Source organism: Vipera ursinii (genome assembly GCF_947247035.1).
Source record: "Vipera ursinii genome assembly, chromosome: 2".
In the NCBI taxonomy this organism is placed as follows: Eukaryota; Metazoa; Chordata; class Lepidosauria; order Squamata; family Viperidae; genus Vipera; species Vipera ursinii.
Window position 1 is genome coordinate 292,617,770 of NC_139513.1, and position 24,166 is coordinate 292,641,935.

General features: G+C 41.0%; 1 protein-coding gene across 1 annotated transcript in view; it reads left to right on the plus strand.

Annotated features, from left to right (window-relative positions):
• The window catches only part of SKOR2 (SKI family transcriptional corepressor 2), a gene marked incomplete at both ends in the record, with an annotated part of 38,748 nt that extends 14,582 nt beyond the window's left edge, over window positions 1-24,166 (plus strand). Inside the window, 5 exons of the mRNA XM_083354833.1 lie at window positions 787-858; window positions 16,059-16,124; window positions 16,561-16,659; window positions 21,246-21,313; window positions 24,104-24,166. Coding sequence (XP_083210959.1) covers window positions 787-858; window positions 16,059-16,124; window positions 16,561-16,659; window positions 21,246-21,313; window positions 24,104-24,166 — 368 coding nt within the window. The remainder of the gene's footprint in view (window positions 1-786; window positions 859-16,058; window positions 16,125-16,560; window positions 16,660-21,245; window positions 21,314-24,103) is intronic.

Sequence of the window (24,166 nt, forward strand, 5' to 3'; positions counted from 1 at the left end):
CTTACCCTGCCAATATAACCCCCAGATTTCTAAGCGGTCTGAGTAAGGGTGTCACACGAACATGATTAGTATGTGAAGAATAAGACATCAGCAATGTAATAACACAGGTAGCCTGTGACTTACAGCCCAAAATTTCTGTTGCTAAGCAAATCTGGGTAATTATATATTATATTTTTATTGCAATTTCCAATTTTCCCTTTCATCTTTCTATTTTAGTTTGATGCATGTTTCATTTCAATAAATCTATCTGTAGATTGTCCTAGGTACACATTAGGTGTAAAAGCATTCTGTATTTTTCTAAAAGCCTATAGAATGAATAACCAGTGATGTGCCTAAAATGTGATTAGGCAACACACATCTAATTCTAAAACCGAATTAAATTTAAGGTTGCGTTTTGCCCCATTTTATGACGTTTGTTGCCACCGTTGTTAAATGGAACACTGCCGGGGTTAAAAGTTATTAAGTAAATCTGGTTGCCCTCTTGACTTTGCAAAAGGGGAACCCATGACCCGGGGCACTGCGACCATCATAAAGATGAGTCCGTTGCCAAGCCTCCGAATTTTGACCCTGGGGGGGATGATGCAACAGTCGTAAGTGTGAAAAATGGTCTTAAGTCACTGTTTTTGGTGCCGTTGTAACTTTGAAGGGTCACTAAACGAAAGGTTATAAGTCAGGGACTTACCTGTATAGCAACCCTTCTCATTCTGCATATCTATTCTTCCAGTTTAAGGAGATTTCTGTCTTTGGAGCAATATTTACCTTTTTGTTCGTTTTCTTTCTGTTTAGATAAGAACAAGGAACACAGTTTTTTCATCACGGAGGCTGAACATCCGGGAGACTTTTGGAGAAATATAGCAGGTGGGTGTCGGAAGGAGCAGGGGAGTCGGATTCGAACCCAGGACTCCGCTTAGGCGTGTTTACTTCAAAGTAAGCCTACTGGTTTCCACAATGTCTGTTCCCAACTTGGCTTGCACAGACCCTCGTCTTGAAAATTCTTAATCAAATGACTGAAGGTTTTGTAGGGTTTATTTCCCCCCTCCCCTCCCAAAAAATAAAAAAAAAATAGAATGCTCCTTAATAGATAGAATAACTAAGGGGAAAAATACAAATAAGCTGGGGGTAACACTGTGTTAATAGCAGTAAGAATATTAATTGCAGGTCATATTTCAGCAAGAAATTTCGGGGAAATATATCAGGTTACACAATGGAGCAGGCTGGGAAGAGGGGGGGGGGCGGGCGGGAGAGAAACAGCCTAAAATGACAATAATTGAAATGTTCTCTTTGAAACCTTCCATTAAAAAGGATCACAGCTTATTGCTTTTAATATCTGTCAGAGAGACATTAAAGGTGTTTTATGCCTTCTAAGGCAACATTTATATTATCTCCGTGATAATGATCTCTACACAAAATGTATAATACATTGACAAAAATTACATTATACAAATTAAATGGAACCACCTTTTCCTGATTGCTAAATGTCTCCAAGGGTTTTGGGGAGGGGAGGGAGCGAGGGAGGGAGGGAGGGGGAGAAAAAAACATGATTAGAAGTTTTGATACTAAGTTGGGTATCGCCGAGGAGGGTTGCGGGGAAAGAGGGGGGTTTTGTTTCAGGGGAGACAGGAAAAAAAAGGGGGGGCGGAAGGAATGTAATTTTCCATTTATGTAATGCAAACTGTCTCGGCTTTGACTATTCACGGTTAATTGACTGTCAAACGAGGTTGTTATCCCCGGGCTACGTCTGCAAATTTGCCTGTCAAATGAGACAGAGAAAGCAAGAGAGAGAGAGAGAGAGAAAGAGAGAGAGAGGGAGAGAGAGAGAGAGAGAGAATGGAAAGCAGTCACGAAAATTGGGTCTCAGATCTTGTGCATAAAACCAGGAGGAAAACGTTTGCAAACTCGGAATTAAAAAACGACAAACAAACCCTTCCTCCAGATTGTAGAGACGTGGGCTTGGCAGGCCAAGGAGTGCATGATAGGAAAGGTTTCTCCCGAATTTTTTTTTAGTTTAAAAAAATGTCTGAAAGAAGAAGGGGAAAGAGGAAATGGTAGCCGTTTAAATAAAGTGAAAGGATGAGCAGAAGAGAAATGGACATTAGAACGAGGTGAGGGAGAGTAGGAGATGATAGGATAGGATAGGATAGGATAGGATAGGATAGGATAGGATAGGATAGGATAGGATAGGATATGGAACGGAACAGAACGGAACGGAACGGAACAGAACAGAACAGAATAGAATTAGAATAGAATAGAATAGAAAATATGGAATGGAATAGAATAGAATAGAATAGAATAGAATAGAATAGAATAGAATAGAATAGAATAGAATAGAATAGAATAGAATAGAATAGAAAATATGGAACGGAATGGAATAGAATAGAATAGAATAGAATAGAATAGAAAATATGGAATAGAATAGAATAGAATAGAATAGAATAGAATAGAATAGAATAGAATAGAATAGAATAGAATAGAATAGAATAGAATTAGAATAGAAAATATGGAATGGAATGGAATGGAATGGAATGGAATAGAATAGAATAGAATAGAATAGAATAGAATAGAAAAGAATAGAATAGAATAGAATAGAATAGAATAGAATAGAATAGAATAGAATAGAATAGAATTAGAATAGAAAATATGGAATGGAATGGAATGGAATGGAATGGAATGGAATGGAATAGAATAGAATAGAATAGAATAGAATAGAATAGAATAGAATAGAATAGAATAGAATAGAATTAGGAATAGGGAGTAGAATAGAATAGAATAGAATAGAATAGAATAGAATAGAATAGAATAGAATAGAATAGAATAGAATAGAATAGAATAGAATAGAATAGAATAGAATTCTTTATTAGCCAAGTGTGACTGGACATACACAGAATTTGTCTGCAGTGCACAAACTCTCAGTGTACATACAAGCAACAAAGTGATCCATTATAAATCATAGGATACAAAAATATTAACTATCAAAAATATTACGGAGGGAATTATTAAGGTGATTGGAGGTGTTGCTTAATCTCTCGTGTGGCCTGTTACGATAAACTGAAGCCTGGCTGGGTCAAAATCAGAAAGAAAGGGGTCCTTGGGGCTCGCCCTGAGCTTGCTTGTTTTCTTGCAAACGTTTCCTTACCCAAACGAGGTAATATCATCGGTGGGGTTACCTACTTCAGGTAATGAAACATCTGCAAGAAAACAAGCAAACTCAAGAGGGCCCCCCTGGACCCCCCCCCTCATATCAATCCCGAGCTATGAATATTCTCCTTTATCGAAATCAGAAACACTGTCCCGGATATTTATCATCTGTCTGTCTGACCTATTTCTCTGAGATCCCGCTACATTAAGTCATACAGAAATACATCTGACAGTCTGCAAGATTTTAATTCCACTTAGATGGTAGTAAGCTTTTAAGGACCAGGGGCTACTTCAGGAGACACAAGGGAGGTTTTCAAAAGCTTATGGAGTCCTCGTCACATGTTGTTGTTAGTTGCGAAGTCGTGTCCGACCCATCGCGACCCTATGGACAATGTTCCTCCAGGCCTTCCTGTCCTCTACCATCTTCTGGAGTCCATTTAAGCTCACGCCTCCTGCTTCAGTGACTCCATCCAGCCACCTCATTCTCTGTCGTCCCCTTCTTCTATTGCCCTCAATCTTTCCCAGCATTAGGCTCTTCTCCAGTGAGTCCTTCCTTCTCATGAGGTGGCCAAAGTATTTGAGTTTCAGCTTCAGGATCTGGCCTTCTAAAGAGCAGTCGGGATTGATCTCCTCTAGGACTGACCGGTTTGATCGCCTTGCAGTCCAAGGGACTCGCAGGAGTCTTCTCCAGCACCAGAGTTCAAAGGCCTCCATTCTTTGGCGCTCAGCCTTTCTTGTGGTCCAGCTTTCACTGCCTTGTCACATACTCTCCCTCTTTCCCCCCCACCCCTCTTTGTTTAACCCCCATCCCGTTGTATGTCAGAGGTGCTTTTTCCTGTTCCAAAGGCAACCCGAACCTGATGAAGCTTCTTGGGTGAGAAGCGAAATGTTTTCTTTTTTCCTCCTCAAGGAAAGAAAACCGGTCCAGTTCCCTTTGGAAGAGGGGGGGGGCAGGGAAAGGCACCTTTCAGACAATTCTGACCTGGAGGACTAAGAATCTCCACAGAGATCCCGTTTCGTGGTTTTGTGCAGCCATAGGACTGGCTCAGTGGGTTAGGACGCTGAGCTTGTCGGTCAGAAGGTCGGCAGTTTGGCGGGTCGAATCCCGAGTGCCGCGTAACAGAGTGAGTGCCTGTTACTCGTCCCAGCTCCTGCCAACCTAGCAGTTCGAAAGCACGTAAAAATGCAAGTAGAAAAATAGGGACCACTCCGGTGGGAAGGTAACAGCGTTCCGTGTGCCTTTGGCGTCTAGTCATGCCAGCCACATGACCACGGAGACGTCCTCGGACAAGCGCTGGCTCTTCGGCTTGGAAACGGAGATGAGCACCGGCCCCTAGAGTTGGAAACAACTAGCACGCATGTGCGGGGGAACCTTTACCTTTACCTTTACTTTAGGACTGAGATTGAGACTTGCCTTTTGGAGGCGGAACGCGCTTTCTGCCGCTCACCTCGTTTCTCTCCCCCAGTTTCACAAGATAGTAACGTGACCTTGTAAACGAGTCTAGCAGCAAGTGCAATTACTGCATTTATGGTGACGTGAACTCTTAGAAGTGGCGAAACCGCGCTTTCTGCCGCTCACCTCGTTTCTCTCCCCCAGTTTCACAAGATAGTAACGTGACCTTGTAAACGAGTCTAGCAGCAAGTGCAATTACTGCATTTATGGTGACGTGAACTCTTAGAAGTGGCGAAACCGAAGTGAATTTGCCGCGGGGGAGAGCCGCTCAGAGTTGCCTCCAGCTGTGAGATGGACAGCATATAAATTTAATAAGTAATAATAAATGAAATGTTCAAAGGCAACATAGGAGGAGATATATAGCGGTCCTTGACTCTCAACCATTATCATCCTAGGTCGGTTCGAAGTTACAACGGGACTGGAAAAAGCAGCTTACGGCCATTTTCACACTTACAAACCCGTTGTAGAATCCCCGTAGTACAGGGTCAAAATCTGGACGCTTGGCAATTGGCTCGTACTTATGATGGTTGCAGTGTCCTGGGGTCATGTGATCAGTGGAACAACCTGCCACGGGAAACTGTGAATGCTCCAACACTGGAAGTTTTTAAGAAGAGGCTGGACAGCCATTTGTATGAAATGGTATAGGGTTTCCTGCCTGAGCAAGGGGCTGGACTAGATGACCTCCAAGGTCCCTTCCAACTTCTTCTTCTTATTATTATTATTATGATTGTGATTATTACCTTTTGTGAAAGTTTGAGAAGCAAAATTAATGGGGAAGCCAGATTCACTTAACAACTGTGATACTAGCTTAAGAACTGTAGCGATTGACTTAACAATTGTGGCAAGAAAGTCACAAAATGGGGCAAAACTCACTTAACAAATTTCTCAGCAACATAAATTCTGGGTTCAGTTCTAGTGAATAATAATAATAATAATAATAATAATAATAATAATAATAATAATAAACTTGGAAGGGACCTTGGAGGTCATCTAGTCCAACCCCCTGCTCAGGCAGGAAACCCAATACCATTTCGGACAAATGCCTATCCACTCTCTGCTTAAAGACTTCCAGTGTTGGAGCTTTCACAACTTCATTGGTTGGCTGAATAATATAATAATAATAATAATAATAATAATAATAATAATAATAATAATAATAATAATAATAATAATAATAATAAACTTGGAAGGGACCTTGGAGGTCTTCTAGTCCAACCCACTACTCAGGCAGGAAACCCTATACCATTTCAGACAAATGCCTATCCACTCTCTGCTTAAAGACTTCCAGTGTTGGAGCTTTCACAACTTCATTGGTTGGCTGAATAATATAATAATAATAATAATAATAATAATAATAATAATAATAATAATAATAATAATAATAATAATAATAATAATAAACTTGGAAGGGACCTTGGAGGTCTTCTAGTCCAACCCCCTACTCAGGCAGGAAACCCTATACCATTTCAGACAAATGCCTATCCACTCTCTGCTTAAAGACTTCCAGTGTTGGAGCATTCACCGCTTCTGGAGGCCGGTTGCTAAGTCAAGGACTACCTGTGATGTCTTACTTTACCCTCTTCTGCAAAATATAACATATCTATGGATTTTTCCCAACTCGCTGGCCAAAGGACTAGAAAACAGCCTTGACCTGCCCAGAAGATTCATCTCAGAGGTAGAATTATTTTACACCCATCTTGTTAAGTTTCTGAATTTCCAGAAGCACCTTGATTCTCAGGTATCCCCAGTAAAGTGCTATCAAACTATTTCGCCTTCCGTCTCACTCTCGAGGCTCTGTGGTTTCTTTCTGTCTATGGAGACCCTGGACCACTTACATTACCTCCAAAATCAAACTTCTCCAGTTTGGCGTGTTCTAAGCATGTTGGAACAGCAGCTCCTAGGATTAGCCAACTGCCAGCGCTTAAATCTCTACACAGAAAGGGCCCTTGGCTCCACTTATTGAGAAAGATATGATTTTGTGCAGAGTCAGATGTATTGCACTAATGCATAGCCCAAACTGAGACTCGCAGGCCAAAATCCCCAAGTTCAACTTTTCCCTCCCTTAAGTGCCACCCATTGCTGACCACCCCGCACCCCCCCTGTGACCAATCAGGTTCAAGCAAGATGTTTTCAGAACAGTCACTTAAAACAGTTGATATGCAGCTGCCTTCTTCTCCCAACCAGGTGACCTTGAAGCAGTGTCTCAGGAAGATACAAAGTTACTTTCGCTTTCCCCCAAGAATCCCTCCTCTCACTTTTTTTCTGGTGCTGTTTTAACTTCAAATTGTCACTAAGCAGGAAGGCGGTGCAGAGAGTGGTGAGGACGGCAGAAAAGATTAATGGCAGTTCCCTCTCTTCCATCCAGGACGTGGCATATAAGCGTTGCTTGAGTAGGGCCCGTAAGTTTATCTGGGACACAAGTCATCCTCTCCACGACCTGTTTTCCTTCTTACCTTCTGGGAGGAGGGGGCTCCGTGGTATCCGAAGCAGAACACCCAGATTCAGTCACAGTTTCGTTCCATGCAGTATTAGCCTTGTGAACTCTGAATCTTCCTTCCTCCATTACGTATTCAAGATGGACAGTGATTAATATTTATATGTCACTTATATGGAAGGGTGTAGGTCTATACATATATCGTATATAGTATGTTTATATGTGTGTTATGTATGTGTACACTTTGAGAGCAAGCAACTAGATTTTATTTTAATGTGTGCCGTTGCGCCTGCAGGAAAAAAATGACAATAAAGTTTGTCTATCTATCTAGCTAGCTAGCTAGCTAATCTATCTATCTATCTATCTATCTATCTATCTATCTATCTATCTATCTATCTATCCTTCCACACATTATCTATCTATCTATCTATCTATCTATCTATCTATCTATCTATCTATCTATCTATCTATATCTCTATCTATCTATCTATCTATCTATCTATCCATCCTTCCACACATTATCTATCTATCTATCTATCTATCTATCTATCTATCTATCTATCTATCTATCTATATCTCTATCTATCTATCTATCTATCCATCCATCCATCCATCCATCCATCCATCATCTATCTATATCTATCTTTTTATCTATCATCTATCTATCTATCTATCTGGTTGTGAGAATCACCTATGTTGGTTTAGAAGACTGGGAATTTTTGCTCCAAATGATTTCAAAGGCAGCCTGTTGTGGTTACTTGTTTCAAACTGTCTTCTAGCATCTTCCTTATCCAAGTATTGAAACTTGGGACTTTTGTTCTGTTAACTTCTTTGCCCTCAGCTTTCTAAACTGGAAGTGGGCAACTTTGAGAACTAGGACCACACAGGGTCCTGCATTAAAAATTCTCTGCAATGGGATTCTGAAGGTGCCCTCTGCTGCCATCGTGTGGTCATGTGGGGCCTTGTAGTCCCTATCTGGCAATCCTGGCTATATATATTAACTAGGCATTTTTTGAAATGGTTTACTATCCTCGGATTTCTGAGGTTTTTCTAAGTCTGAGCTGTGATTTGCCAGATAGCCTGGGAAAGATCAGCTGTTCAGGAAGTATTAATCTGAAGTTCCGTTAGACACTGACCGTTATAATCCTTTTGATGATGATGATGATGATGATAACAACAACAACAACAACAACAACAACAACAACAATAATAATAATAATAATAATAATAATAATAATAAAGTTGGAAGGGACCTTGGAGGTCTTCTAGTCCAACCCCCTACTCAGGCAGGAAACCCTATACCATTTCGGACAAGTGCCTATCCACTCTCTGCTTAAAGACTTACACTGTTGGAGCATTCACTGCTTCTGGAGGCCGGTTGCTAAGTCAAGGACTACCTGTGATGTCTTACTTTACCCTCTTCTGCAAAATATAACGTATCTATGGATTTTTCCCAACTCGTCTCATTGGCCAAAGGATTAGAAAACAGCCTTGACCTGCCCAGAAGATTCATCTCAGAGGTAGAATTATTTTACACCCATCTTGTCAAGTTTCTGAATTTCCAGAAGCACCTTGATTCTCAGGTATCCCCAGTAATAATAATAATAATAATAATAATAATAATAATAATAATAATAATAATAATAAACCAACCTTGGAGGTCATCTAGTCCAACCCCCTGCTCAGGCACAAGACCTTTGTACCATTTCAGACAAATGGCTGTCCAGTCCCTTCTTAAAAACTTCCAGTGTGTGGACTTCAATTCCCAGAATTCCCCAGCCAGACATGCTGGGGGTGGGGCCCCACACATCTTGAATACAATAACAATAATAGAGTTGGAAGGGACCTTGGAGGTCTTCTAGTCCAACCCCCTGCTCTAGCAGGAAACACTATACCATTTCAGACAAATGGCTGTCCAGTCTCTTCTTGAAGACTTCCAGTGTTGGAGCATTCACCACTTCTGGAGGCAGGTAGTTCCACTGGTTAATTTTCCCAACTGTCAGGAAGTTTCTCCTTAGTTCCAGGTTGCTTCTCTCCTCGGTGAGTTTCCACCCGTTGCTTCTTGTCCTGCCTTCGGGCGCTTTGGAAAATAGCTTGACTCCCTCCTCTTTGGGGCTGCCTCTGAGATACTGGAATGCTGCTATCCTGTCACCCCTCCACATAGAAGGTCCCACTTCAATTTATGGCATATCCAGTCAGAAAAGAATCAAGAGGACTGAAGGATTTCTGTGGGCTTGTATTGCTGCTCATCCCAACCCAACACAGATAGTCCCTGACTTATAACGGTTGTTTAGTTACAACAGCACTGAAAAAAGTGAGTTAGTATGGTTTTTCCCACTATCACGGAATCCCCATAGATGTTTTTCACAGTGGAATCCACTGCGAGTTGCAAAACCAAAGTGAATTTGTCGTGCGGGTGAGCTGCCCAGAGTTGCCTTGGCTTGTGAGATGCACAACGTATAAATTTAATAAGTAATAATAAATAATAACAGTAACGTTCAAAAGCAAGAGAGAAGGAGATATATAGTAGTTCTGGAGTTACAACTATTCAACTAGTGACTGTTCAAAGTTACAACAGCACTGGAAAAAAGGGACTTATAGCTGTTTTTCACACTTACGTCTGTTACGGCATCCCCATACTGTAGTACACGATCAAAATTTGGACACTTGGCAGCTGGCTCATATTTATGACGGTTGTAAGGTCCTGGGGTCATGTGATCACCTTTTGCGACCTGCTGACAAGCACAGACAATGGGGGAAGCCAGATTCACTTAACAACTGTGCTGCTAACTTAACAACTGTGGCAAAAAAAGGTCATAAAATGAGGCAAAACTCACTTAACAGCTGTCTTGCTTAGCAACAGAAATTTTGAGTTCAATTGTAGTCATACGTTGAGGACTGTGTGTATCACCTGAACACTCTCACTACAGATCTAGCGGATCTGGGCTGCAAGTATCTTACGGCCACTAGATGGCAGCCCAGATACACAACCCTTACTGCAGTTATTTTCTGCCCTCTAGTGGTGGTGTATCTTTTTGCAGCTCGGATCTTAAATCCTTATGGGATGCCTAGTTTTTAGTCATGTTGGTTCGGAAATCTGTCAGTCCCAACATCTCTGGTGGCCACAGGTTTGAAGGAACCTGGACTATGTAACATAAGAAATTGTGTGACCAATAAATCTGATTTGGTAGAATTCAGCCTCTTAGATGTTGCTTTACTTACCTAATATGAGCTCACATGACTATATTAATTAAGGACACTACTATAAATATTTTACCTGATCAAATGTAGCCTGGTGCATGGTGCAAATCAGATAGAATAGAATAGAATAGAATAGAATAGAATAGAATAGAATAGAATAGAATAGAATAGAATAGAATAGAATAGAATAGAGTAGAGTAGAGTAGGGTAGGGTAGGGTAGGGTAGGGTAGGGTAGGGTAGGGTAGGGTAGGGTAGGGTAGAGTAGAATAGGAATATATGGAATGGAATAGAATTTATGGAATCAAGTAGAGTAGAGCAGAGTAGAGTAGGGTAGGGTAGGGTAGTGTAAATAGGAATATATGGAATGTAATAGAATTTATGGAATAGAATAGAATAGAATAGAATAGAATAGAATGGAATGGAATGGAATGGAATGGAATGGAATGGAATGGAATGGAATGGAATGGAATGGAATGGAATAGAGTAGAGTAGAGTAGGGTAGGGTAGGGTAGGGTAGGGTAGGGTAGGGTAAGGTAGGGTAGAATAGGAATATATGGAAGGTAATAGAATTTATGGAATAGAATAGAGTAGAGTAGAGTAGAGTAGAGTAGAGTAGAGTAGGGTAGGGTAGGGTAGAGTAGAATAGGAATATATGGAATGGAATGGAATGGAATGGAATAGAATAGAATAGAATAGAATAGAATAGAATAGAATAGAATAGAATAGAATAGAATAGAATAGAATAGAATAGAATAATTAAAGTCAGCGGAAAATAGACAGTATGTGCTATATAACTTAGGAAGCAACAATGAATTCTGCAGCACTTTGCAAAATTATACTAAGCACTATAGCTATCGTCATCCTTCGACGTATCTGACATCACACAGAGCAAATGTATTTCTTCATGACATTCCTTATATCTTTTTACCGTTTAAAACAGTTTTCCTGTTCCTAGAAGCAACCACTGGATTTCCTGGGGTTGCAGGTCCCCGAATTCCTAGCTATCATCACCAAAAGATAACAGAAACTGGGGCAATCGGTCCCAGGCAGTCTTCCTTAACCTCGGCAACTTTCACCTGGGTGGACTTCAACTCCCAGAATTCCAAGGTTGAGAAACAACTGTCCCTGGGCTGGTAGGACCTGGTTGAGAACGTCTAGACCAGGGATCTGCAACCTTGGCAACTTTAAGACTTGTGGACTTCAGCTCCCAGAATTCCTGAACCAGCTGACTCAGGAATTCTGGGAGTTGAAGTCCACAAGTCTTAAAGTGGTCAAGGTTGCAGACCCCTGGTCTAGTCCATAACAATATAGCTTCGCTATTAGACTACAAAACACCACAACACAATAGACTGAAACCCACAAGTGAGCCCAAAATTTCTGCTGCTAGGCAAAACAGTCGACCTTCCTTGCCACAGTTGTTAAGTGAATCTTTGCTTTTTAAAAAAAAAAAAAAGATAGCAACACAGTTGTTAAGTGAATTTGGCTTTCCCACTGACTTGTCAGAACGTCACAAAGGGGGATTCGCGTGACGCTGCGGGGACGCTGCAACCGTCATATCCACAAGCCAGTGGCCAAGCGCCCGAATTTTGATCACTTGGCTTTGGCCGTTAAGCGTGAAAAACAGTCACAAGGCACTTTTTTCAATGCTGTTGTAAATCCCTAAAAGAATATTTGTGTGTCAAAGAGGACCTGTAAATTCAACCCAGGGCAAATTTTGGGAGGATGTTACTTGGACCAGGGGTTTAAATGATGGTTTGGTGTGATAGACAGTTCTTTGTTGCTTCAAAAAGTAGCCGTGTTTGTCTCCACGGTTATCCTTTGATGTGTGCTTCTTCTAACCCCTTGTGGATCTTTTCCACCTGAATTAATTGAGGCTTTGGGAGACAGGAGGGAAATTTCATATCTTTCATACTCGTTGAAATAGGAGCTGCCAACCCATTAACAACTTCCAGTTGATTAAGCATCTTCCTTTTAATTACTCCATCAATTACATTTAAATATGTACTACCAAACTTCAAGAGGAAGGCCATTTTGTACCGTGAAGTGATGGAAACGTAAGATAATTTTAGAATTTAATAAACGAAACAGGCACCCGTTATTTAAAAAAAACAACAGAGCAATACCCAGTAATTGTTGAGCATTTCCTTTTGTTTATAATGGCAACACTAATTAGAGATAGCTTCTCTTTGTGAGTCAAAATGTGTTTGTGACTCACAGCAGCAGTAGCGAACAATGGCCTTCGCCAGTTATTCAGACTCCAATGGATTAATCCACCAATTTAATTAATAAAACTCTAGCCTATGATACTGTGCTGAGCAGTCTGCTTACATCCGTCAGAGGTCCTTGGATTACAACCATTTGTTTAGTGATTGTTCAAAGTTACAACAGCACTGGAAAAAAAGGACTTAGACCCAGTCCTCATGCTTATGACCATCCCAGCATCCCTCTGGTCACACGATCAAAATTTGGATGCTTGCCAACTGGCATGTATTTACAACGGTTACAGTATCCCAGGGTCAACGATGGCCATTTTTGACCTTCCCGGCCAACATCTGACCTGCAAAGTCAAAGGAGGGAAGCCAGATTCGCTGAACGACCACAGGATTCGCTTAACAACCGCAGGCATTTGGCTTAAGAACCATGGCAAAAAGATGTGAAATTGGCCGCAACTCGCTTAACAATCGTTTTGCTTAGCAAGAGACATTCTGGTTGCAATGGTGTTAATATGTCAAGGACCATCTGTCTTATATCTAGTAGGGTACAGTATTATAACATTAGAAAGAAAAAACTGCTGCAGATTGCCTCAAACTAGGTTTCAGCTTTGAGCTGATTGTTTAGTATTCTCTATTGTATAATTGCTAGACAGATGGATGGATGGATGGATGGATGGATGGATAGATAGATAGATAGATAGATAGATAGATAGATAGATAGATAGATAGACAGACAGACCGAAGACAGATGGAAGATAAATAGATAGAAGATGGATGATAGAAACATGAAGATAGAAAATAGATAGATAGATAGATAGATAGATAGATAGATAGAAGATAGATATAGATGATAAATAGTTACATGATAGATAGATAGATAAATAGTAGATAGATAGATAGATAGATAGATAGATAGATAGATAGATAGATAGATAGATAGATAGATATAGTAAATAGATAGATGATAGAGATAGATAGAAGATAGATAGATAGATAGATAGATAGATAGATAGATAGATAGATAGATAGATAGATAGATAATAGAAAGATAGAATATAGATATAGATGATAAATAGTTACATGATAGATAGATAGATGAATAGTAGATAGATATATAGATAGATATATAGATAGATAGATATAGTAGATAGATGATAGAGATAGATAGAAGATAGAAGATAGATAGATGATAGATAGATAGATAGATAGATAGATAGATAGATAGATAGATAGATAGATAGGAGATAATACTGTAGATAGAGGTAGAGGTAGAGAGATAGAAGATGATAGAAGATAAGACAGATGATAGATATGACAGACAGATATCTCTGTCTATTAATAAAATGGAAACATAGATACGCAAATTATATTTAGCAAAACTTAAAATAGCTAAAAAGGGAAAAAAGAAAAAAAACACTTTGGTTTCTAACATAATTTGTACAACTATTATGGTAATTTTACCTTATTTTGGACATTTAAGGCTAACCATTGGAACCTGGACTGGGATTGTATTTGCCCTCCTGTGTGATGTTATTGTATGTATAGTAACCATGCTTGCTCACATTTTTAGCTAACATTTCTATATATACTGTTCGTTATTCCATTGTTGCCTGTTCTTCAAGTTTACGTTCCCAACCGGATATTAACAGAATCTTTCTTCCAATGTTGAGCAAAATTTATTTTTGCTGCTAGAAGCATACATTGCATTAAATTATGTTTTTGTTGATTTTTTTTTCCTGAGATTTCACCTAAGAATATTTTGGTTTCTCTTTGGAGGGTATAATTTTTTTTGCCTATCTTAGCTGCCATCATGGCCTTTTTGAAACCCCCCTGTAGATATCTTTGCCACTTAAGGTGGATTCTGCAAAAAATGCATGATTGACATGTTGCCCTCAGGAGTCATACAGAGTTGACTTAAACAGGAACAGCATTTTTGAGCATCATTGCTATTTCACAAGGATGTAAAATGATGTATTGGGAGAAAAAGGCCAGAAAATTTAAGCTGGTGGTCACAATTATGTGATCAAAATTTGGCTACTGTCTTATTTGTTTTGAACCCTTCCCAAGGACAATACTATAAATACTTTACATGATCAAATGTAGCCTGGTGCATGGTGCAAATCAGATAATATAATAATATAATATAATATAATATAATATAATATAATATAATATAATATAATATAATATAATATAATATAATATAATATAATATAATATAATATAATATAATATAATAATATAATAATAATAATATATAATATATAATATATAATATAATATAATATAATATAATATAATATAATATAATATAATATAATATAATAATATAATAATAATAATATATAATATATAATATATAATATATAATATATAATATAATAATATAATATAATATAATATAATATAATATAATATAATATAATATAATATAATATAATATAATATAATATAATATAATATAATAGTAGAGTAAGTAGGAATATATGGAATGGGATGGGATGGGATGGGATGGGATGGGATGGGATGGGATGGAATGGAACAGAACGGAACGGAACGGAACAGAACAGAACAGAACAGAACAGAACAGAACAGAACAGAATAGAATAGAATAGAATAGAATAGAGGAGAATGGAGACGAAAGAACAGAATAGAATTCTTTATTGGCCACGTGTGACTGGACACACAAGGAATTTGTCGCTGTCGCATAAACTTTTAGTGTACATGTCAATGCTGCAAACATTGACATGCTTTGCACTGACAATATAAGAGGCAGCCTTTTGCTTTAACTGTTGGGTTTTGAATCACTAAAACGCAGGAGGAATGCTACCCGGATGTTTTGACAAGATAAAGGATGCTTCAGAAGGGAAGTGAAACTTTGTGTGTTAAATTAATTGGTAAATGTGATTCATGACGTGTAAATAAGGGAGGGAAATTCTGTATGATGTGAGGTCTCAAGGGGAGGAGAATCCAGATTCTGGCATCCATCCATGAGTGCCGATGCTTCGTTTCACTATTATAGACTTCAGATAAAACAATGCCTGAATCTTGTTTGAACTGTCTCATTAATCGAAACCATGACAGTTCATAAAGACAACAAAGATCATAGTTGCAATCATTAATCATAAGCTACAACAACAAGTCATAAATCATAGATACCAATAGAAGAAGGTAGTATGAAAGATGAGAAGGTGAGAAGGATAATAGCAAATCAACCCTACTACATGGGTAAATATCTTTAGGCCTAAGACAATGCTCTGGAAATTAGCTGTTCAGCAGAGTGATGGCACCGGGGTAGGGGTGGGGGGGAACTATCTTTGTGTCTAATTGTTTTGGCATGCAATGAATGCCCAAAGCGGCATCCAGAGGGCAGAAGCTGGAACATTTTATGTCGAGGATGTGAAGGGTTTGTAAATATTTTCTCAGCCCCTTTTCTGGTTCATGCAGCGTCCAGGTCCTCCATGGAAGGCAGGCTGGTTGCAACTGCTTTTTCTGCAGTTCTAACTCTCCGTCGAAGTCTGTGCCTGTCCTGTTTGGTTGCTGTGCCAAATCAAACAATTGCTGAGGCACAAAGGATAGACTCCATCATTCCTCTACAGCAATAATTCTCTTTTCATTCAGGTGACCCCATTCAAGAACCCAGTGCACCCCATTCTCTGAAGAAGGACATGGAAAACATGGGAAAAGGTAAAAAGGGTGTGTGGGGGGGGGGGTTTGTTATAAACAGATGCAAATCTCCTAGTGAGGCTGACTCTTGTTTTAGCGGAATATCAAGACAATTAAGGGTAATATGTGTTTTTTTATTCCCAACCATATTTTAAGCTTGACAAGCAACATATGAATAATACATGGGCCTTTTGTGTGGCTATAATTGAGATTAATGCATATGTATCAATCAATACACGACACTGGGCTATAATACTTTGAAATAATATATTGCATTGATTTGTATTCATAGATTTCTGCACAAAATCTATCCAGAGCTGCTCAAGGCAGGCTGCAGCCACCCTTAAGCTGCCAAAAATATTTTTTCCTTTCATAATTGTGAACATTAGGACTAAAGGTCCGTATGCTCACAAAATTCATTTTTCTTTCTTTTGTTCTTCTTCTTTATTGGGTCTAGAAGAGCTTCAGAAGGTCTTATTTGAACAGATCGACTGGCGCAGAAGGCTTGAGCAGGAATTCCAAGTGCTCAAAGGAACCACCTCATTCCCAGTTTTCAGTAAGATTTTGTCCTTTGGCTTTGAATTGGTTGGTCTTGAGACAATGCTGGAGTACAAAACAAACCAGAAGCTCCAGCCAATGAGGCTAGTAACGGGTTGATCAGACATAGGTCTTATGATGATACCCAACTTTTCTTCTCCACCCCGAACCAACCCAGTGATGCCCTCACCGTGATGTCCCGTTGCCTGGAGGCGGTCCGGGTTTGGATGGGGAGAAACAGGCTTCGTCTCAATCCTGCCAAGACTGAGTGGCTGTGCATACTGGCATCTCGGGTTGACCAAGTTATTCCATCGTTAACAATGGGGGGGGGTGAGGTGTTACCCCCCCCCCCGTTGATAGGGCTCGCAACTTGGGGGTCCTCCTGGATTCACAGCTCTCCTTAGAAGATCATATAGGAGCTGTGACTAGGGGGGCCTTCGCCTTGCATACAGTCACTCATGAGCTCGTGACCTCTCGTTTAGACTACTGCAATGCTCTGTACATGGGGCTGCCCTTGAAGACCACTCGGAGGCTCCAGCTGGTGCAGAATGCGGCCGCGCGAGTTGTGATGGGGGTTTCCCGATACTCCCATGTAACACCTCTACTCCGCGAGCTGCATTGGCTTCCAGTTGCCCTCCGGGTGAGATTCAAGGTGCTGGTGATGACCTATAAAGCCCTGAATGGCTTGGGTCCTGCTGCCGGCATCAAGCTCCCTTCGTCCTGTGCGCTCCCACAGGGAGGGTCTTCTCAGGGTGCCGCCGGTCAAAGAATGCCGGCGGATGACACCCAGGGGGAGGGTCTTCTCTGTGGAGGCGCCTGCCCTTTGGAACCAGCTGCCTGTGGAGCTTAGGACTGCCCCCGACCTTCGATCATTCCGCCGAGACCTGAAGACCTGGCTCTTCGAGCTTTCCCGCTCAGGCTGAGTTTTAATTGGGTTTTAACTGGGGTTTTACATGTTGCAGGGACTTAGTTTAATCTTTTTTAAATTGGTCTTAATTTTTGTATTAATGTTTTAAAATTATACCCTGTAAACCGCCCTGAGTCCTTCGGGAAAGGGCGGTATATAAATTCAATAAATTAAATTATAGCATCAGACGTCGGTCTAAATTCACCCTTTTGAGTGTTGCACTCACCTATCTTGGAGCGTCGGCACAAATGCCTATATTATTATTTTCAAAAGAGGATGCACTCCAACACGCGATACGCTATGGTAGCGAATGTGAACTGGAGAAAATCAAAATATAAAGCTCTGCAAATAGAAATAGAACAACCGTAGCAAAACAAAGCAAAGAGAGTAGGAAAAGCGATGGGTGCCTTGGGGGCCATCCCAAAGCATCTGGAACTCCATCAGCGTTGGGGGGAAAAATCACCATGCTCGGTTAAAAAAGTCAGCTTGACTCAGAAAAGCATACGTTTTCCGACAATCCCTTTCCTACCAACAGACGTACATATCTCCCTATCCCAGGTGCTCGGGAAGGACTTGGTAGGTGGACAAAAATGCCAAATCTAGTCTAAACCTCTGGCTGGGTGACAAACCATAATCAGTCAGGAACACGGCTTGTCCAGAGTATTAAAACATCCTCTTTGATATCACTGGAACTTCCAGCCAAGAATAACAGAGTTGGAAGGGACCTTGGAGGTCATCTAGTCCAACCCCTTGCTCAAGCAGGTGTCCCTACACCATTTCAGACCAAGGGCTGTCCATTTTTCTTAAAACCTTCTATGATGGAGCACCCACAACTGTTCTGACTGCCGGGAAGTTTCTCCTTAGTTCCAGGTTGCTTCTCTCCTTGCTCAGTTTCCCTCCGTTGCTTCTTGTCCTCCCTTCAGGGGCTTTGGAGAACAGCTTGACTCCCTCTTCTTTGGGGCAGCCCCTGAGATACTGGAAGGCTGCTATCCTGTCACCCCCTCGTCCTTCCTTCTCTTCACGAAACTAGACACCCCCAATTCCCCTCAACTGTTCTTCCTATATTTTAAGCCTCCAGTGTTCCTAATCTTCTTTGTTGCTCTTCGCTGCACTTTTTCCAGAGTCTCAATATCTTTTTGGGAAGAGCGGAAGGTAAAATGAGGACCCAGATTGTTGGGGGCAATTAAGCTGACTTTGTAATAATGCCGCTTGGGTGTGTGTGTGTGAAAGCCCTAATAAGCAGGCATATACATAGAATGAAGGATACTGCTAAGCTTGTAAGCCGCCCTGAGTCTTTGGAGAAGGGCGGGATATAAATGGAATTAAAATTAAAAATAAAAAATAAATATAATAAGGTAACTTTTTTTTGTTCTTGATTAGAAGTATCTTCTCCCCAGCTTAAGTGAAACACAAACAGAAGCTCTGTTCCCCACCACATTGTCGCAGAAGAAAAGTTCTGATGCTCAATCTCTGCCTAACCAGGATCTCCCCCTGGTTAATGTGGTAGAGCTACGCCAGGGGTCGGCAACCTTGACTCTTTTATGACTCGTGGACTTCAACTCCCAGAATTCCTGAGCCAGCATGGCTCAGCTTGGAAACCTCTCCCTTTCCCCTCAGCATGGCTGGCTGAGGAATTCTGGGAGTTGAAGTCCACAAGTCATAAAAGAGCCAAGGTTGCCTACCCCTGAGCTACGCAGATACAACACGCCTCCCACAAGCTTTTGACTCGTTGTCAAGGGAGGAAACATTTATTATCAGAAACCCAAGGACACAAAGAAAGGAGAGGACAATGGATCATCTGAAAAAAACAACCAAGGAACTAATTTATAGGCTCCCATTTGCTGAAGTCAAGAGCCTTAAAGAGACAATGCACCACATAGGTCAACCCAAAGAAACATTTAAAAAAGAAAAAAGGCGAGATACACAAGGTTGTTGTAAAGGTTAGGACGAGGAATGCATGTTAACCACATGCATTGAAGACAGTATACCAAATCTTTATAGAGATGGTTGTATACATACATGCCCGCCATACGGTCTCCTTCCAAGGAAAGGAATGTGATGCGCAGTGCAGAAAAGAAGAGAAAGCCAAAAAAAGTTAAGACATGAAAAAGGAAATAAAACTTTTTTCACCCCCAGACATGAGCATTCATTGTATTTCTCCGTAGCTTCCTATTCTTGCAAAACCATCCTAGATCCATCCACCATAGTGGTGTCCAGCCTTGGCCACTTTAAGACTTGTGGGTTTCAACTCCCAGAATTCCCCAGCCAACATGGGTGTCTGGGGAATTCTGGGAGTTGAAGTCCACAAGCCTCTGAGGTGCCAAAGTTGGACACCCCTGATCTACCACTTCATGCATTGGTTTTTGTCCTTTAATCTTCTCGTCTTTCTCTTTCTTGAGTATCTCCTCAACCCCATCTTAGCGTGATTTTTCTCCATCTTTTCAACTCTTTCGCTCTTCCTTCGTGCAATTGTGCTGCAATTCAACCTTAATTCTAGTTTAACGAAGAGAAGGGTGAGGGGTGACATGATAGCAACCTTCCAACATCTCAAGGGCTGCCCCAAAGAAGAGGGAGTCAAGCTATTCTCCAAAGCACCTGAAGGCAGGACAAGAAGCAACGGAGGGAAACTAGTCAAGGAGAGAAGCAACCTAGAACTAAGGAGAAACTTCCTGACAGGACAATTAACCAGTGGAACTCCTTGCCTCCAGAAGCTGTGAATGCTCCAACACTGGAGGTCTTTAAGAAGAGACTGGACAGTCATTTGGCTGAAATGATATAGGGCAGGCATGTCAAGCATGTCATGTCACATCACGACTTTGACATGCCTGGTATAGGGTCTGCTGCTTGACTGGGGAGGGGGTGGACTAGAGAAGACCTCCAAGGTCCCTTCCATCTCCTATTCTATTCTATTCTATTCTATTCTATTCTCCATTCCATTCTATTCTATTCTATTCTATTCCGTCTATTCTATTCTATTCTATTCTATTCTATTCTATTCCGTCTATTCTATTCTATTCTATTCTATTCTATTCTATTCTCCATTCCATTCTATTCTATTCTATTCTATTCCGTCTATTCTATTCTATTCTATTCTATTCTATTCTATTCTATTCTATTCTATTCTATTCTATTCTATTCTATTCTATTCTATTCTATTCTACTCTACTCTACTCTACTCTACTCTACTCTACTCTTACTTACCTCCGTGTGGAACGGCTTGTGAACTGGGACTTATGACTTCCTCTGGCTTCCCCAGTGACTTTGCTTGCTAGAAGCTGGCAGAAAGTTGCAAGGAGGGACTTTGTTTAATGAAGCACGATTGTCGCTTAACAAGGGCAATGGGGAGCGCCTGGATTGCCATTGCTAAGCAATGCAGTCATGGGACATCACGCTTTACAACCACACTGCCTAGTGACCGAAAACCCACTCCCAATTACCATCATTAACTGAGGACCACTCGTATGTAGACCAAGGATAATTGCTTAAATGCTTCGTTTCGCGTAAGGTAACACCTCTGCACAATCAGGTCTGCTTTTTTTTCAGTAACCAATTTTATTTTATTTTTTTCCAGTGCAAAATTACCAGAGAGTAACAAACTGCAGCTTTTGGGGGGGGGGGAATTGAATTGGCAGGGATTAACAAGAAAACAATTCATGTACTTTTTTCTTTTTTTCTTTTTTGTCCTTTTTTTTGCGCAGATAATTTTCAAGATCAGATGAAGCGGGAGTTGGCCTACAGAGAAGAAATGGTTCAGCAATTACAAATTGTAAGATATTCTCCTCTGCTGAGTGGCTTTGGATTAAAAATGCACACATTCCGATAGCTCCAATAGGACAATTGTCTTTGAATATTTGCCCCGTCTGGAACAAAGGAATTTGGGATTTAGTTATTTATTTACTGCAGTAGTATTACTTTAATTATTTCCTGCCTTTGCGTTACTTCTGGGCAACTGCCTGCCATTTTTCTTGGCCACCTTTGCAGAAGAAGTTTGCCATTGCCTGTTTTTTAGGGCTGAGAAAGAGAGACTGGCCCCAGATCATTCAGCTGGCTTCGTGCATAAAGTGGGACTAGAACTTATGGTCTTCTAATTTCTAGGCTGGTGCCTAAACTACTACAATTAACCCTCGACTTGATGGCCTTAACACAGTCTAGAATTTCCATTGTACATCATGATAGTTACAAGCAGTGGTGGGATTCAGTCGGTTCGCACTGGTTCAGCAGAACCGGTAGCTAATTTTTTGTTGCCCGCACAGAGAACAACCGGTTCTCTGCGCGGATGCCACTTCCGGAAATCTAGAACGAGCTTCCGGAAGCGGCATCCACGCAGAGAACTGTTTGTTCACATATTTGAATCCCACCACTGGGTGTAAGTCGAATCACTCATGTGACCAATCCAATTTTATAACCTTTTCATTGTGGTCGTTAAGCAAATGCAGCAGTTGTAAAACGAACGTAGCAGTTGTAAAGTGAGTCCGTACATTCTATGGGGATTTTATTTTATTTTTTGCAGAAACTTCCGGAAAATACTGGAAACTGGTAAAACATCAGTCTTCCTTTTATGAATCAAGACAGAGCTAGTTTGGTCTAGTCTGGTGATTAAAGCAGTTGGCTAAAAACCAGGTGACTGTGAGTTCTAGTTCCCCCTCAGGCATAAAAGCTGGATAGGAGACTTTGGGCCAATCACCAGGAGATGGTGAGTTCTAATCCTGCCTTAGGCATGAAAGCCAGCTAGGTGTCTTTGGATCGATCACCAGGAGAGTGAGAGTTCTAGTCCCGCCTTAGCCATAAAAGCCAGCTGGATGACTTTGGGCCAATCACCAGGAGACGGTGAGTTCTAGTCCCACCTTAGGCATGAAAGCTGGTTGGGTGACTTTGGGGCCAGTCACTCTCTCTCGGCCCATCCCAACTCACAGGGTTGTTGTTATGAGGAAAATAGGAGGAGGAAGGAGTATTAGGTGTGTTCGCCACCACGAGTAACCCATCAAAGTAATAAAGATGGGATTGAAAAATCTGAAATAAAGAAACGTTGGCAGAGGATCCTGTTTGTCTGACTGTCAACAAGAGTTTCAGCTGATGGTCTGATCAGCTTATGGTCAAAGATCCAGAAACTAGCTGCGCTTGCTTTCTCCTACTCACCATACATACATTTAAATCAAATCAAATTTAGAATGGAGCTGGAAGGGACCTTGGAGGTCTTCTAGTCCAACCCTGCTTGAGCATGAACCCCCCCCCCCCCATTACACCGGTTGAGCAAATTGTGGTGGGAACAGAGTCAGCTGGCTGTAGAAATGTAGAAGAGTGACTGCTCTTTATTTCCTCTCGGATCTAGCGGGAAAGAAGGAAGTCTGTCACAACTGTCACTCGTCTGAGATGGTACAGGTTCTCCTGCTTGAGCAGGGGGCTAGACTAGAAGACCTCCAAGGTCCCTTCCTGCTCTATTCTAGTCTAACCCCCCCTGCAGCTATCATCTGGCAACAAAAAATTGGGAACTCAGATGCGCTGCTGCCATCTAGTGGCTGTGCAGAGTCTTGCAGCCTAGATCTGGTTACTGTGGTGGTGGTGTGTGTGGAGTGGGATGGTATTTGTGTAGCTTTTATGATGCAGACTTTAACTCCCAGATGTGTTAACCCAGATGTGGATTTCAATTCCCAGAGTTCCCCAGCCGGCATTTCCTGGGAGTTGAAGTCCACATTCCTTAAACTTGCTGAGGTGGAGAAACACTGATATAGTGTGTTATCCGAACTTTGAGATTTGACAGACGGGAAGAGGATCACAAATCCTCTTTAAGCTGATTTGTGAGGGGTGGGGAGAGGAAACGCTTTGCAGTGAAAAGGTTCTTGATACCTTCCAGAACCATCTAAAAGTTAAAATGTGAAGTACTCTATTGTACTACAAGGGTGAGCATCTATGGCCCCTTTACGCAATGCGGACTTCAACTCCCAGAATTCCTGATTCACCGTGGTACCCAACTACTCTCTTGGTAGACGGGACCAAAAAAAAAATGTAGATTGATTTATTTTCTGCACCTCAGCAAATTGAAGAAATTGGGACTTCAACTCCCAGAATTCCTGAGCCAGCATGATTGGCTCAGGAATTCTGGGAGCTGAAGTCCACAGGTGGTAAAGGTGCCCACAATATTCAATGACATTTGCTCCCTGCGGTTTTTACTTTAGTGAAGGGTAATTTTCTACAGGACCATCCCTTTCGTTCAATTAAATATTTACTCATTTCAAATGAAATATGTACACATTACTCTTATCCACATCAGTCTTATGGTCTACATCAGGGGTCTTCAAACTTAGCCCTTTTATGACTGGTGGACTTCAACTCCCAGAATTCCTCAGCCAGTGTACCTGGCTGAGGAATTCTGGGAGCTGAAGTCCACCAGTCATAAAAGGGCCAGGTTTGAAGAGCCCTGGTCTACCTAATAGGTAAGATCGCCTCCCTAACAGGATTTTTAGAAGCAAACATCTATTCTGTGCTTTAAAGTGCCTTTTGGGATATCTCTTCACTAACTCATTACTGCTGAGTGAGCTGTTCCTCTGTTTTCTTTCAGATCCCCTATGCAGCAAGCTTGATCAGGAAAGAAAAACTTGGCACACACCTCAGCAAAAGCTAA